General features: G+C 45.4%; 1 protein-coding gene across 1 annotated transcript; it reads left to right on the top strand.

The window, feature by feature from the left end:
• The first annotated feature begins 3,628 nt into the window (after positions 1 to 3,628).
• On the top strand, positions 3,629 to 12,734 carry LOC134407922 (fish-egg lectin-like). The gene is made up of 5 exons (XM_063139927.1): positions 3,629 to 3,870; positions 5,055 to 5,108; positions 7,595 to 7,828; positions 9,328 to 9,670; positions 11,428 to 12,734. Exons 2-5 carry the CDS (start codon positions 5,057 to 5,059, stop codon positions 11,570 to 11,572), a joined length of 774 nt encoding a protein of 257 aa, XP_062995997.1. The 5' UTR covers positions 3,629 to 3,870; positions 5,055 to 5,056; the 3' UTR covers positions 11,573 to 12,734.
• Positions 12,735 to 13,868: the final 1,134 nt, after the last annotated feature.

Genomic DNA, 13,868 nt, shown 5'->3' with positions numbered 1-13,868 from the left:
TATAATAGTTTGGGCAACTCTTGGCTTCCCCCCTTCCATTTCTGTGAATACAGATTTAAAATACAGTTTTAAAACAGCAGAGCTAAAAGACTAAGGCACGATCTACACTACTGCTTTATAATAGTATTGAAGTACATTGACAACTGTTGGGACCGTGACATAATCAATTTTCAAACCATTTTCAAAGTGTTATATCCTACTTGGTGTAGATCTGGCCTAGGATGCTGATATGCTATAATATTCGGAAAATAAAAAGGTCTTCACCTGATGCTAAAAGGAGTACAAGGGCCTTGCTAGACAAGGTCTTAGCACGCTGTGAGGCCCGGTTTCCCTGCTGTGCGTCCAGATGACTCACGGGAATACGGGGTCAGGCCGCGCTGAAACCTCATTTGACACGCCATAAGCGAAGTCTCTTATGGTGCGGCTTTTCCACAGCCCCGGCCTGAGGAACGTCTAGCAGGGTCCGTGGCTTTCTGCGGCTACTCGCTCGCGAGTAGCCGGGAAAAGCCACAGACTGGGCACAGCGCTCATACGAGCGCTGTGCCCATCGGGCCGGGGGGAGATGGGGGGAAGGCTGGACCAGCAGGAGAGGGGGATGGTGGGGGTGGCACACATATCGGGGGCGGGGAGGGATGGTGGAGGGTGGCAAATCTAGGGGACGGGGAGGGATGACGGAGGGTGGCACATCTAGGGGACGGGGAGGGATGGTGGAGGGTGGCACATCTAGGGGACGGGGAGGGATGGCGGGGAAAGAGTGGGCATGGGGCTTAATTAAAAAAAGGGTGGGGGGCTTAATTAAAAAAAACCCACTTACTTTCTCCGGAGTCTTCGGGGCGCACGTGGCCCCTTTAACAACAAAAAAAAATGACCGACGCTGCAGGGCTTCCAGAGTCCCTGCGCGTCGTGCGTCTAGGAGGCAGCGCGGCGAGCTAAAGTTAGCATGCTGTCGCCTTGCCTCCCTGCCAGCTTATCCGGCATGGTCTAGCAAGGCCCCAACATAGGTGCCAGGCGAACCTCTCCAGGGAGCTCATTCCACAGCTGGGGAGATATTACCTTACACTTACCTTTCTGATAAGTAAGATTTTACTGCTCCTTTTCTCTGTGCATAGTTTCCAGAGGAAGAGTTAAATAGCGTGATGCCTCCATGTGTTCCTTTTTCAAGTTTTTTTTAAAAAAGCAAACAAATTAATCATAACTGTGATCACACAAATATCTTTTTTGCAAGCAATTTTTAAAAAATATTTATTTATTTTTGAGAGATAAAATTTCAGCACTTCATAGCTGGTATAGAAAACTTTTTTCTTTAATGATTCAGTCGTACAAGAATAGCAAAGCTGCAAAGGCCAAGTGTGCCTCTTTTGTTTTTCAGTGAAAACCTTTTTGTATAGGTCTGTGCATAATTGGGACTAGGGCTGTGCATGGACCCCCTGAACCGCTTCGTGGCCTGATCCAGAACTTCTGGATCGGGCCCGAACCACTTTGGGTCAATCCGCCCATCCCCTGCTCCGCTCTGCGGAGCAAGATCCAGAGGGGCAGATCAAGATTTTGCCCCCCCTTCCCTACTTACTTGCCTCCATGGCGGACGGAGGAGGCAGGTAACGGGGGAAGGGGGGACAAAATGGGGGCTGATAAGCCCAACTCCCCCCGCTCCCTTACCTGTGTTTGTCATGGTCCATCGTGGGCTTCAATTGAGGCCCCGGCTTGAAGCTGGAAGAGGAGGCCATAGCCTCTTCCGGCTTGAAGCCAGGGCCTCAATTGAAGCCCGCGATGGACCGCGAAAGACACGGGTAAGCCCCCTCCCCCTGCCCCCTTATCTGGCTCTGCCACCATCACCGCAAGGACTGCGGCGGCGGCAGAGCCAGGTAAGCGAAACTCCACCCCACCCCCTTATCTGGCTCCGTCATGGTCCAGCGCGGGCTTCAACTGAGGGCCAGGCCTCAAAGCTTTGAGGCCTGGCCCTAAGTTGAAGCCCAGGACAGACCGTGATGGAGCAGGTAAGCCCCCCTCCCCCCTTACCTGGCTCCGTGACCGTTGCTGCATGGATGGCTGCGGTGGAGCCAGGTAAGCCAAATTCCCCCTGCCCCCTTACCTGTGTCCGTCGCTGTCCATCGCAGGCTTCAATTGAGGACCTAGCTTCAAGCTGCACCCTCCTCTTCTGTCTTCAAGCCAGGGCTTCAATTGAAGCCTGTGATGGACACAGGTAAGCCCCCTTCCCCCCTGCCCCCTTACATCATCATTGCCGCACAGACGGCGCCAGCGCCAGGTGAGTCCCCCCCCACACTTACCTGCGTCCGGAGCTCTGGATCGAGGCAAACCACTTCGCCTCAATCCGCAGCCCCCCGACCCGATTCATCTCCGCCTTTGTGGGAGGCGAATCAAGCCACTCCGCTATCGCTTCTACGAAGCGAAGCGAAGCAGAGCACAGCCCTAATTGTGACTGAATGCCTAATATAACAAAGCACAGAAAAATGGGTTGGAACTGTTCACATTGGTGTGCTTTACAGATTTCTTTGATACTCCACGGACAGAATACATTGCAATGGTGTTTCTGAAATTCCCACTTCTCTCTTTTGGAATAATTCTATATGAACGGCCTGATGACCAACCTGAGTGATGCAAAGCATTAGTTCTATGTCTGAGCAAGGCAGTGGTATAAGAGAGGTTATGGAATGGGTTGGACAACAGAGGCTCAGGTACACTCATTCTTAGCAGCTGAACCATCATCAAAGACCTATAAAGGATATTATAGAGATGGAAAAAGTGCAGAAAAGGGCAACTAAAATGATTAAGGGGCTGGAGCATCTCCCCTAGGAGGGAGGTTTACATCAACTGGGATTGTTTAACTTGGAAAAAAGGAGGCTAAGGGGAGACATGATAGAAGTGTACAAAATTATGCATGGTGTGGAGAATGTGTATAGGGAGACATTTTTCTCCCTCTCTCAAAATACTAGAATCCAGGCTCATCTGATGAAGCTGATTGGAGGGAGATTCAGGACAAATAAAAGGAAGTACTTCTTCACACAGTGTATAGTTAAATTATGAAACTCACTACCACAAGATGTAGTGATGTCCACCAATATGGATGGCTTTAAAAGGGGTGGTGGTGGATAAATCCCTGGAGGCGAAGGCTATCAATGGCTACTAGCCCTGATGGTTGTGTGCTATCTCCAGTATTCGAGGCGATAAGCCTGTGTGCACCAGTTGCTGGGGAACATGGGTGGGAGGGTGCTGTTGCACCATGTCCTGCTTGTTGGTCTCTGGTCGACAGCTGGTTGGCCACTGTCTGAACAGAGTGCTGGACTAGCTGGTCCCTTGGTCTGATCCAGCATGGCCCTTCTTATGTGGTTTTATGTTCTTACACTCTTAAGACTTCTGGTGCAACAGCACCCTCCCACTGATGAGGCAATGAGCTGACACACAAGACCATCATTTATGTGTTTAAAAACACTGGACTGTTGCTGTTTTGCAAGAGATTGGCTCCATTTGAGAGAGTTCCTGGGAACTTTGGGGGAGATATAAATATATTTGCCTCCTGGCGTAGCAGAGATAGTGTTGACGCCTCTCCAGGGCCAACTTGTACAGATTGCAAGATCACATCTGACCCCTTGCATTATTAGAGGAGCAAAGAGCATCGTCCCAGGGGTTGTAATCTGCTGGTTTCATATAGCAAGCCATTTGGTTCTTGCATTTGCCCTGCCAATAAACTCAGCCCTTGGGGCTGTAAGAAATTCCCTGTAAATTCATTGGAAATAGGCATTGTTGACCCCTTTTCTCTATAAAAGGGGGGAAGCAGCTGGGATACAGAGGGAGGGGTAGAATTCTCATTCTTTCACTTCTTCAGTCCAAGACAGGTCTTCCAAAGAACTGAAGGTAAGAGATAATTTTGGATTGTATCTTATGTGAATTTTTTCAGCAGCTCCTACTAAGCAAAGCTGTTCACAGGTCGTGTTAGAACTGAACAAGGATCCATCTAGTTTACCGCCTTTTTCCCATCAAAGGCCAGGGGGAAAAAACCTAAGGCCCTTCAATCTAATGGGTGTCGGTACTGCAATAATCTGTAGAGGAAAACAAGATTATTACCATTGAGAAATGGGGACCTCTTTTCCCCTTATGGCTACTGTTGTGTCAGCTATGAGCCAGCACTGGAAACATCACATCTCAATAAAACATAATGCTGGGGCAAAACTTTACTGCTATGTGTGTTTGTGCATGTATGTGAGAGAAACACCTTTGCTTCATTTTGATGTGTGCAGCTGTTCCCTGCAGATTATTATTATTATTATTATTATTATTATTATTATTATTATTATTATTATTATACATTTTTATACTGCCTAATAACCACGGGTCTCTGGGCACTTCACAATTAAAACCATAAAATACAACATGACAAGACACAATATAAAACTTTAAAAGCTTAAGAGTGCCACATAAAACCAAAGTGAAACCCAGCAGCACTTGTAGCCCAGGTGAAGCCTGTGTGAAAAGGAGGCATTTTCAGGCAGTGTTTGAAAGTTTTTACATTTTCCACCTCCCAAACAAGAGGGTTTTTGAGAGGGTGGGTGCTGCTACAGAAAAGACCTGCCACCAAGGTTCTTCCTGGTGTTATTCCATTCAATTTGGCATGACCAGCAAGTTGAAACTGACTAGGCAAGAAAGCCAGCAGGACGGATATTGACAAACCAACTTCTGATGTGCACCTCAGCTTTACAATACTGCTTAAAAATACTGATGGGGAGCTGTTGGAGTCAGATCATTGGTCCGTTGAGCTCAGTGTTGTCCACACCAACAGGCCTCCAGAGTTTCAGACAAGGCTCTTCCTTAGCCTTTCCCAGAGATGACAGTGACTGATCTTGGGACTGGGTGCTTCTGTGTGCATAGCTTGCACTCTGCTACTGAGCTATAGCTATTCCCCAGCTCTGAAAAAAACTACTATCCATGAATAACTGCAGTTTCAAGAATAGGAAACAAAGACGTTCTCTGCACGTGTTTTTGAATGCAAAGGGTGGAGAAAGAGACATTTCTTCAACTCTCTTCCTTTTCTTGTTTAGCAGCCATGGCAGTGAAGAGGATTCTGTTCCTCTTGGCTGATCTGGTGCTACTGAGTGGTGAGTAAATTGGGCTGGAGGACATGTCAGCTCACCACTACCCTGTTTTTTAGGATGTTTATTTGGTGCTTACTCTGTCAACTGATACCAAGGACACCCCCTGTTTTCTGCTCCCTGGTGAATCATTGTCCTCATTTTGCTTTTGGGGAAAATCTTAGGATGCCTCTAAGTGTTCCTTTAAGTCTCTAGAAGCTATTTTGGGAGAGGAGGGGGTGAATACATCTTAATTCTGTTGCCCATCCTAACATTTTTCCGAATGTATTTGAGATGTTCCCTGGGAGTGAGCCCAAATAGAGAGCCTACTTTTGGGGAAACCTTTCACTCCTTTGCATAAGGGCCCCTCATTTGGCAATGTCTCAACAGTGGTCAGGAGTATGTTTGCACAGCTGAGGTACATGCGCCAACTGCGCCCATTCCTAGAGATGTCTGATCAAACCCCAGTCGTGCATGGCTTAATCACATCCTGTTTGGACTACTGTGATGTGTTCTATGTGGAGCCAATGTTGATACCAGTTCTGAGACTTTAGCTGGTCCAGAATGCTGTGGACATTCTGTTGAGCAGAGCTGGTTACAGGGAGCAGGTGATTTCCTTGTTACAACAGCTTGACTGTCTGTTTATGGACAGAATTCAAAGTGCTCCTTATGACCTATAAAGCCTTATATGGCTTGGGATCAAGGTACCTGAAAAGACCACCTTCTCCCTGCCCAGTTCTTAAGATCTTCAAGACCACTCCTTTCAGAGGCCCGTTTCGTGGTGACCTGGGAGAGGATGATTTCGGTGGTTGCTCCCAGGCTATGGAACTCTCTCCTCTGGGAGGCTAGGTTTGCTCCCTATCTGCTGTGCTTCCATTGGCAGGCTAAGATCACTTTGTTTAAGAAGCCTTTAGCATGTAAGTAAGTCTGTTGGGCTGGGTCCTATTTTAAAAAATATTTTTTTCCCTGTAATAGTTTTTTAAATTTTGTTTTAAAGCATGATTGTATTGTTTTAATTGATTTTAATAGTTTCTGTAGGCTGCTTGAGAGCCTGTTTTTGGTAGAAGGTGGGGTACAAATTCAGGATTAGAGGTAGTAAGCCTATGTGGACCAGTTGCTGAGGTGCTTGTGGGTTTCACATGGGCAGCTGGTTGGCCGTTGTGTGAACAGAAAGCTGGACTAGATGGACACTTGGTCTGATCCATTATGGCTGTTTTTTATGTCCTTGTGTTCTAAAATAAAATAAATGTTCAGCGGGCAGAGAACCAGAGGCAATGGGGGAGAATGGTCATTCCTCTTCATATTTCTGATGCATGGAAAGGAACAGGGAGTTGTGGCCCATATGTGCAAGCTACTATTGTATCTGAATTAGGAATGTAAGAAGCAGACCCCTGGTCCATCTAGCTCAGTATTGGCAATACTGAAAGACAGCAGTTCTCCATGGTTCTCCCAGCCTGACCTGGAGAAGCCAGGGACTGAAACTGGGACATGCTGCATACAAAGCGTAAGAACATAAGAAGAGCCCCACTGGATCAAACCAAGGGTTCATGTAGTCCAGCGCCGGATCTACACTACTGCTTTAAAGCGCTTTATAACAGTTTTATAGCGCTTTAACTGCTTTAAAGTGCTATAAAACTGTTATAAAGCGCTTTAAAGCAGTAGTGTAGATCCGGCGTGCCACTCTGTTCACACAGTGGCCAGCCAGCTCCCCACAGGACGCCCCCAAGCAGGACATGAGTGCAACAACACCCTCCTGCCCATGTTCCCCAGCAACTGGTGTACATAGGTGTACTGCCTCTGATACTGGAGGTAACATATAGCCATCAGGACTATTTGAATATTCTCTATCACTGAGCTACAGCCTTCTCCTAAAATCCCACCCCACCAATTGTGTGTGTGTTTGCACATTACACTGGAATAACAGTTAAAGGAAGTGCTGTGATGTTGCATTATTTCTCCTTCTTTGGTTCCCCTCACCCCCACTGTGTCATAAATTGCAAAGTCTCATGCAGTGTTCTATCCATGCATATCCAAAGGGCATATTTACATAGCTTGTTTACTTTTCAAAAACCCTCCTGTTGCTGCAAGATCAAGAAGAACCAGGTACAACATGAGGACATCACTTTTACTCAAAACTGTCTCATGAAATGCTTTACAGTTGGCCATGGGCACCAGTCTTGTTAGCCTAATTAGCAATCTAAACTTACCCATCATTTACATCTTAAAGCTATTTGCACTTGGGAAGGACTCCTGCATTGAGATTAATCAATGACTTGAGGATGTGATCTGCAAATCAGTGGAAGATAAAATTCCAAGGACAAGTGTGAACATATTAAATTAGGGGAATAGCACAAGAACATGCAGATGATGTGGCACTGAACTTCTAGCTGTGTTATATTTTCAAGATATTGCTGGGTGGATTCTGTGAGGGTCACAAGCAGAGGAGTTATTTGATTTAGTTTCATTTGATTTTATTTGTACCTTGCTATGTGGAAATGTTGTGTTGATTCCAGCCCAGCTCTGCACCGAGATTCCTAATCCTGGATCCCTGAAACAGATTGATGCTGGAAATGGGCTGGTGGTAGGCGTGGAGCCAACAGGCAATGCATTCATGCTGAATGGAGAAGACTGGCTCTATTTGGCAGGGAACATGAAACATGTGACTTCTGGAGTCAGTGGTGTGTGGATGGTGGACAATGACAACAACGTCTATAAGATGATAGCGGGCAATTTGGTGAACGTGCCAGGTAGGTACTGCAGCATCTCTGATAGGTATTGTGAGTGTCCAGAGGCCCAACACGCAAAGCATAATCAATATTTGAATGTATAAAGATGTTTTTAGAAAGTTTTAGGATGCTTTTTAGTATGTTTTTAACAATGTATATTATGTTTTAATTCAGTTTTATGTATTTTATCGCTTATTATTGTTCCCCGCCTCGATCAAAATGGAGAGGCGGGTAAGAAATGAAATTATTATTATTATTATTATTATTATTATTATTATTATTGGCCCTCCTTTGAAGCTCTTTCACCACACAGCATATCGAGCTTCAGCGAAACTGTTCCCGGAGTGCAAGCGGGCGATTGAATGGCTGCTCCCTTTTATAAAACTCTCTGCCCACAGAAAACTAGCTGCCATTAAGAAGGCCTAGTCATCCCCATGGGCAGAGACATATAACACTGTCTTCTTCCAAGTTCAACCATAACAGCAACTCACTCAAGAACAAAATGGCCACTCTAGTAGTCTGCTTATATGCCTGCAGTTAGATACAGAGCCTGTATCTCCTCAAACTGATAAAATTGGTGGATTCAGAGACTACACATGGAATAGCTACATCCAGTTCTACTACAGGGTTAGCCCACCTTCCTGAGCCATGAGCACGTTTGGTCATTTCTGACCCTGTCCTCAGGAACCATCATAAAATAGGGAGGCATGGCAAAAGACAAACAACCTGCTCGAAAGACTGAGTATAAGACAAAAGTGGTCTCAGAGCAAGAACATATTGAACAACTCATTTGAAACCAGTTTTCAGGACCAACAGAAACCTATTTTGCAGCAATCCCCGCTGCCAGTGAGCAAATATTTTTTTGTTTTAAGTGGGAGGGTTAAGACACTTTGCAGGCACCAAGAAAGGAATTGAAGCCACACCGGTATCTGTGGGCCCAGTGTTACTCACCCTGTCCTAAGTATCACTTTGTTGGTAGAAGATTTTAGTAAGTAGGGATGTTGGAAAAATCCATTTTGGGGTGTTGTTCTCAGTGAGTTTTCACCAGCTCAGCACCTGCCCCTCAAATGCCATAGTGGGGCAAGTTCGTAATTTCCTGCTTTTAAAAAAAATGACTTGTGCAAATCAGGATTTGCAAAAATTCGCAGCACAAAATCTTTACAAAAATCAGGATTTGCACAAAATTGCAGCCATAAATATCAGTTTGTGAAAAATGACAGGCATCAATGGTTCTTTATGTCAAAATTTTATGCAAATTCCATTATTCACAATCACAATTTTGCACAAATCCTAAATCCTGTAAATATTCCCAACCACAATTTTGCATAAATGGCATTTCATGGACAAAAAGATGCACGCTCTCCACTTTCAGAAAAAGTCATTGCCTGATATGTGTGAAAAATAGATGTTTCCCCCCTGCCCTTGGCGAACTGGGGGATGAAGAAGCCATTGTTGGTTTCCCAGGAGTAATTTATATATTTCCCCACCACCACCTGACCCTACTGATTCTTCTTTCTCAGGATTCTTCCATCTGATTGATGCTGGGGGAGACCACTTTGTGGCTGGTATTAACTCGGAGAATGAAACACGGTGTCTTTCTCATTCTGAGCTAGTCGCATTGAGACCCAACTCCTCAGTGTCTTGGACTTATATGGATGCACGTCTGAGATACTTCAGCTGTGGCCAGAAAAGCTGTTGGGGTGTGAACGCAGTCAATGATGTGGTTTTTCGTAAGGGTATTGAGCCACTCAGATCATGCAAGGGAAACAGCTGGAACAACATCCCATCAAAATTCTACATGGTTGAGGTTGGGAATGATGGAAGTGTCTATGGGGCAAAACCAGATGGGTCTGTCTATCGCAGGTAAGAGCTATTGGGGAGCATTTGAATGTCTCTCTAGGACAGGGGTGGGCAACTATGGGAGGTCTGGGGGTGAAGTTCATGGGTGCTGCGTGTGGCCCACGAGCCATGTGTTGCCTACTCTTGGCTCCAGGAGAATCCTAGGTTTTCCTAGACAATTTTTGCACAGTGTGATAGTGGAAGGAGAGGGGAATAGACAAACAGGACAGTTAAGAGAATTGGGGATCTTCTGTTTTGGCTTGTAAATGGGGCTTGTTGAGACAGGTGAGGGAATTGTCAAGACAGGTGGAAGAACTGGGCATGTTTAGCCTGGAGAAGAGAAGATTGAGGGGAGACATGATAGCACTCTTCAAATACTTAAAAGGTTGTCACACAGATGAGGGCCAGGATCTCTTCTCGATCCTCCCAGAGTGCAGGACATGGAATAATGGGCTCAAGTTAAAGGAAGCCAGATTCCAGCTGGACATCAGGAAAAACTTCCTGACTGTTAGAGCAGTACAACAATGGAATCAGTTGCCTGGTGAGGTTGTGGCCTCTCCCACACTAGAGGCCTTCAAGAGGCAGCTGGACAACCATCTGTAAGGGATGCTTTAGGGTGGATTCCTGCATTGAGCAGGGGGTTGGACTTGATGGCCTTTTAGGCCCCTTCCAACTCTGCTATTCCATGATTCTATGATTCTATGATTCTATGAATCCTTGCAACGAGATTTATTTATTTACAATATTGGACAATTAGAAGAAAGCGTGAACACCTCCCACCCCCAAAAAAGAATCAAAGTACAGACTTAAAACATTTAAAATCAAATTATAGCTGAAGTGTGGATGGTTGGTCAGGGAAGGCTTGTTTAAAGGAGAATGTCTTCAGCTGACGTGGAAAACAAAACAAGATGGCTGCCTGTCTTTCGCAGAGAGGGAGCCAATACACGGAAGGCTCTGCTCTGGCAGGACCCTGAACAGGCCACACCTCTGTGCAGAAGCACCAGGCATGTCTCATGTGATGACCTCAGTGGCCAGGCAGGCTGACATGGAAAAAGCAGCTTTTTCAAATGGTGTATCTTTGAAATATCCTCTACAGAATAATGAGGAGGTTTAGCAAGACAAGAATCAAGTAGTTGTTAGAATTAAGGGCAAGCACTCTTCAAATACTTGAAAGGTTGTCACACAGAGGAGGGCCAGGATCTCTTCTCAATCATCCCAGAGTGCAGGACATGGAAGAACGGGCTCAACTTAAAGGAAGCCAGAGTCCGGCTGGACTACAGGAAAATCTCCCTGACTGTTAGAGCAGTACAGCAATGGAACCAATTGCCTAGGGAGGTTGTGGGCTCTCCCACACTAGAGGCATTCAAGAGTCAGCTGGACAACCATCTGTGAGGTATGCTTTAAGGCAGAGTCCTGCAATAACCAGGGGGTTGGACTTGATGGCCTTATAGGCCCCTTCCAACTCAACTATCGTATGATTCTATGTAAGTGCAGAGAAAGCTGATAGCCAAAGTGCCCTGGCTCACCCACGCTTGAGATGTAAGGTGGATTAGATGCCCAGGTGTAGCATCTGAAAATTCTCACGAAGGAAGGAAAGAAAAGGTACCAGCCCTCCTAGTTGTAAAGAAAGGCATTCCCTGTCCAGGATTTAAAACACACCACCCCACCCCCCGCATTGTGCAGGGGGTTAGACTCGATAGCCTTATAGGCCCCTTCCAACTCTACTATTCTATGATTTTATGAAATCAGCAGTCTTACAACTTCTTTAATCATTATTGCAGGGATGGATTTGACACCAACCACCCCGCTGGCACCAAATGGACAAAACTCACAGACATCACTGCTCGGGTCAGTCATTTGAGCTATGACATGAATATTCTATGGCTGATCACCAAAGACAACAGGATTCTACGATGTCAACTGTAGCACTACATGGCTATTGTCCTGATCTGCCTTCCATAGATTTGCTACTGCCTCTTGCACGAAGACAGGAACGTTTGATACAAAAATCTGTGGTTTTGGGGAAACATTTCCTTCGAGCCTTTGCCAAAATGCTTGCCAAATCCCAATATTTGCCTCCCGCCATCAAACATTACAGTGAGGACTTGTTTCAGTGCTATGGTGGGAGAAGGGAAACCATTGCTTCTGAGCATTACAAACATACATTCTCCACCACAAAAAACTACAAGAATTTCACCTATTCACTGCTGAATTTCAGACAGGATCTCTCCACCTTCACTGTTTGAAAACAAGGCTTCAAAGGGAGAAGGGACACGTTCAGCCTAGTGCTAAATTAGCCCTTCCGGTATTGCAGAGCAGGGAGTGAAAGAGACTATGAGCATCATCAGACTGGGCGGTGGGGAATCACAGTTCCCTACCATCACTTCTCCCCCCCGCCCCGCTTCTGTCACACAATACTTCCTCTTTCTTCATGGAGAAGGAAGAGGAAGTAAACAATGACCACGTGGCCCATTCCGTGGGTGTTTTTATCATGCCGCTTTTCCTGCACACAGTAGATCACAGCAAGTTTCACTTCTAAAAATAAACCCCACTTACGAGGTTCTTATTCTGTGATGGAAAGAAGGCTAGAAGGGGCAAGAGATGCACGGGAGGCAGATGACGTTGTGCATAGGACCTGCGAAAATCCGTGAGTGCCCAGTAATGAGCATTCAATAAAAAGCTCGTCTGATGAGGCTCTAATAATCACCCTGTTGTACTCACAGTGTGGATGATAATAGTGCTAAAAGGGTAGATCCTCCTCTCCCTGGTATAATCCTCCTAACCTTTTTTACTTGGACCTCATAATGATTTCCAATTATTTGCTTCACTGCAAGCATTTTCAAAGAGATAAACTGTCAGTATTGCTTGCTCTATATAGCATGTCCCCCAGTCTGCTTGCTTTCCATTTTGCCTGATGAAGCCTTCTGTGAAACTCCAAACCTTACACATTCCTGTTGACACCAACCTTACACAGGACTAATGCAAGACTTCATTGTAGCTCATCTGGGCAATGAAATTAACATAACTTTAACAAAGGAGTTGTACTGGAAGGTTCTTATCTTGGATTAAAAGCATACAAACAAACAGATTCCATTTGGTTTGTTTCCTGCTCTCATTGTGGAGCTGCTCAAAGGATCTGTATGGCATTAATCTGTATGGCAGAGATTAGCTGGCCAAAAGATATGGAGGAATAAAGGTATAATTCTGGTATGAAGACGGGAGTTTTAACAAGAGGTGGAACTGATAGCTCTCATTTACCTCTGGCTATTTTGGCTGATGTCCACTTGAGGAAAGGTGTCATCGTTGGAATGTTTCTAGGTTGAGAGTGACCTAGGTTGGGGGATGACAAACAGAGCCAGCCACCTTGGCTTTAGAAAAACAGACTGAAATAAAGGACATTTTGAACAGGTATGTAAGTCTTGAGCTTGTCTTGTTGGACTTCTTCTGAGGGCTCATCTACACCAAGCAGGATATTCCACTATGAAAGTGGTATGAAAGCGGTATATAAAAGGCTGGAGCCACACTACTGCTTTAAAGTGGTATTGAAGTGCACTGACAACCGTTGGGGCCCATTGACACAGACCATATACCACTTTCATAGTGCTATATTCTGCTTGGTGTAGATGTGTCATGGGCCCCAACTGTTGTCAGTGTACTTCAGTACCACTATAAAGCAGTAGTGTATATTCTGCAGTTATCTTCAATACTGCTATAAAACAGTAGTGTGGCTCCTGCATTTTCTATACTGCTTTCATACTGCTTCCATAGTGGTATATCCTGCTTGGTGTAGATGAGCTCCGAGTCAAGCAGAAATAAAAGGCATTTGCTTAAGTAATGCTTTAGTTTGCTATTTTTAAGCTAATCCATCCATATCTTCTCTAAAAGAAAGCACATTTGCTTGAATGAGAGCTTTGTTTGCCAAAACCGCTATTGCACACACATTTCACAAAAGAGCCTGCCCAGATTGCTTGGAGACAGCATTTCTCAAAAAGAGCTTCATGAACAGGGGAAGGAAGCAAGGGGAACACGGAAGACCTTGAATGGGTGGAAAGGACGGTCTCCACTCTCAAGCCTTAACATAATTCTTCCCTAAGCGTCCTTATCTGGTCAGAGATAGCTTAGCTACAGTTATCCATGCTCTGATAACCTCTCGTTCGGATTACTGCAATGCGTTATACGTGGGGCTGCCTTTGAAAACGGTCCGGAAACTTCAACTGGTGCA

The sequence above is a fragment of the Elgaria multicarinata genome, chromosome 13, assembly GCF_023053635.1.
Source record: "Elgaria multicarinata webbii isolate HBS135686 ecotype San Diego chromosome 13, rElgMul1.1.pri, whole genome shotgun sequence".
Lineage (NCBI taxonomy): Eukaryota > Metazoa > Chordata > Lepidosauria > Squamata > Anguidae > Elgaria > Elgaria multicarinata.
Note: the sequence above shows the minus strand (reverse complement) of the source record. Positions and strands in the feature narration are given on the sequence as shown.

Bases quoted from the DNA above. Each gene is read 5' to 3' on its own strand.
- LOC134407922 (XM_063139927.1), top strand. From the start codon at position 5,057: ATGGCAGTGAAGAGGATTCTGTTCCTCTTGGCTGATCTGGTGCTACTG. The intron at 5,109-7,594 runs GTGAGTAAATTG...TGTTGATTCCAG, and splicing joins TGATCTGGTGCTACTGAGTG to CCCAGCTCTGCACCGAGATT. The intron at 7,829-9,327 runs GTAGGTACTGCA...CTTCTTTCTCAG, and splicing joins CAATTTGGTGAACGTGCCAG to GATTCTTCCATCTGATTGAT.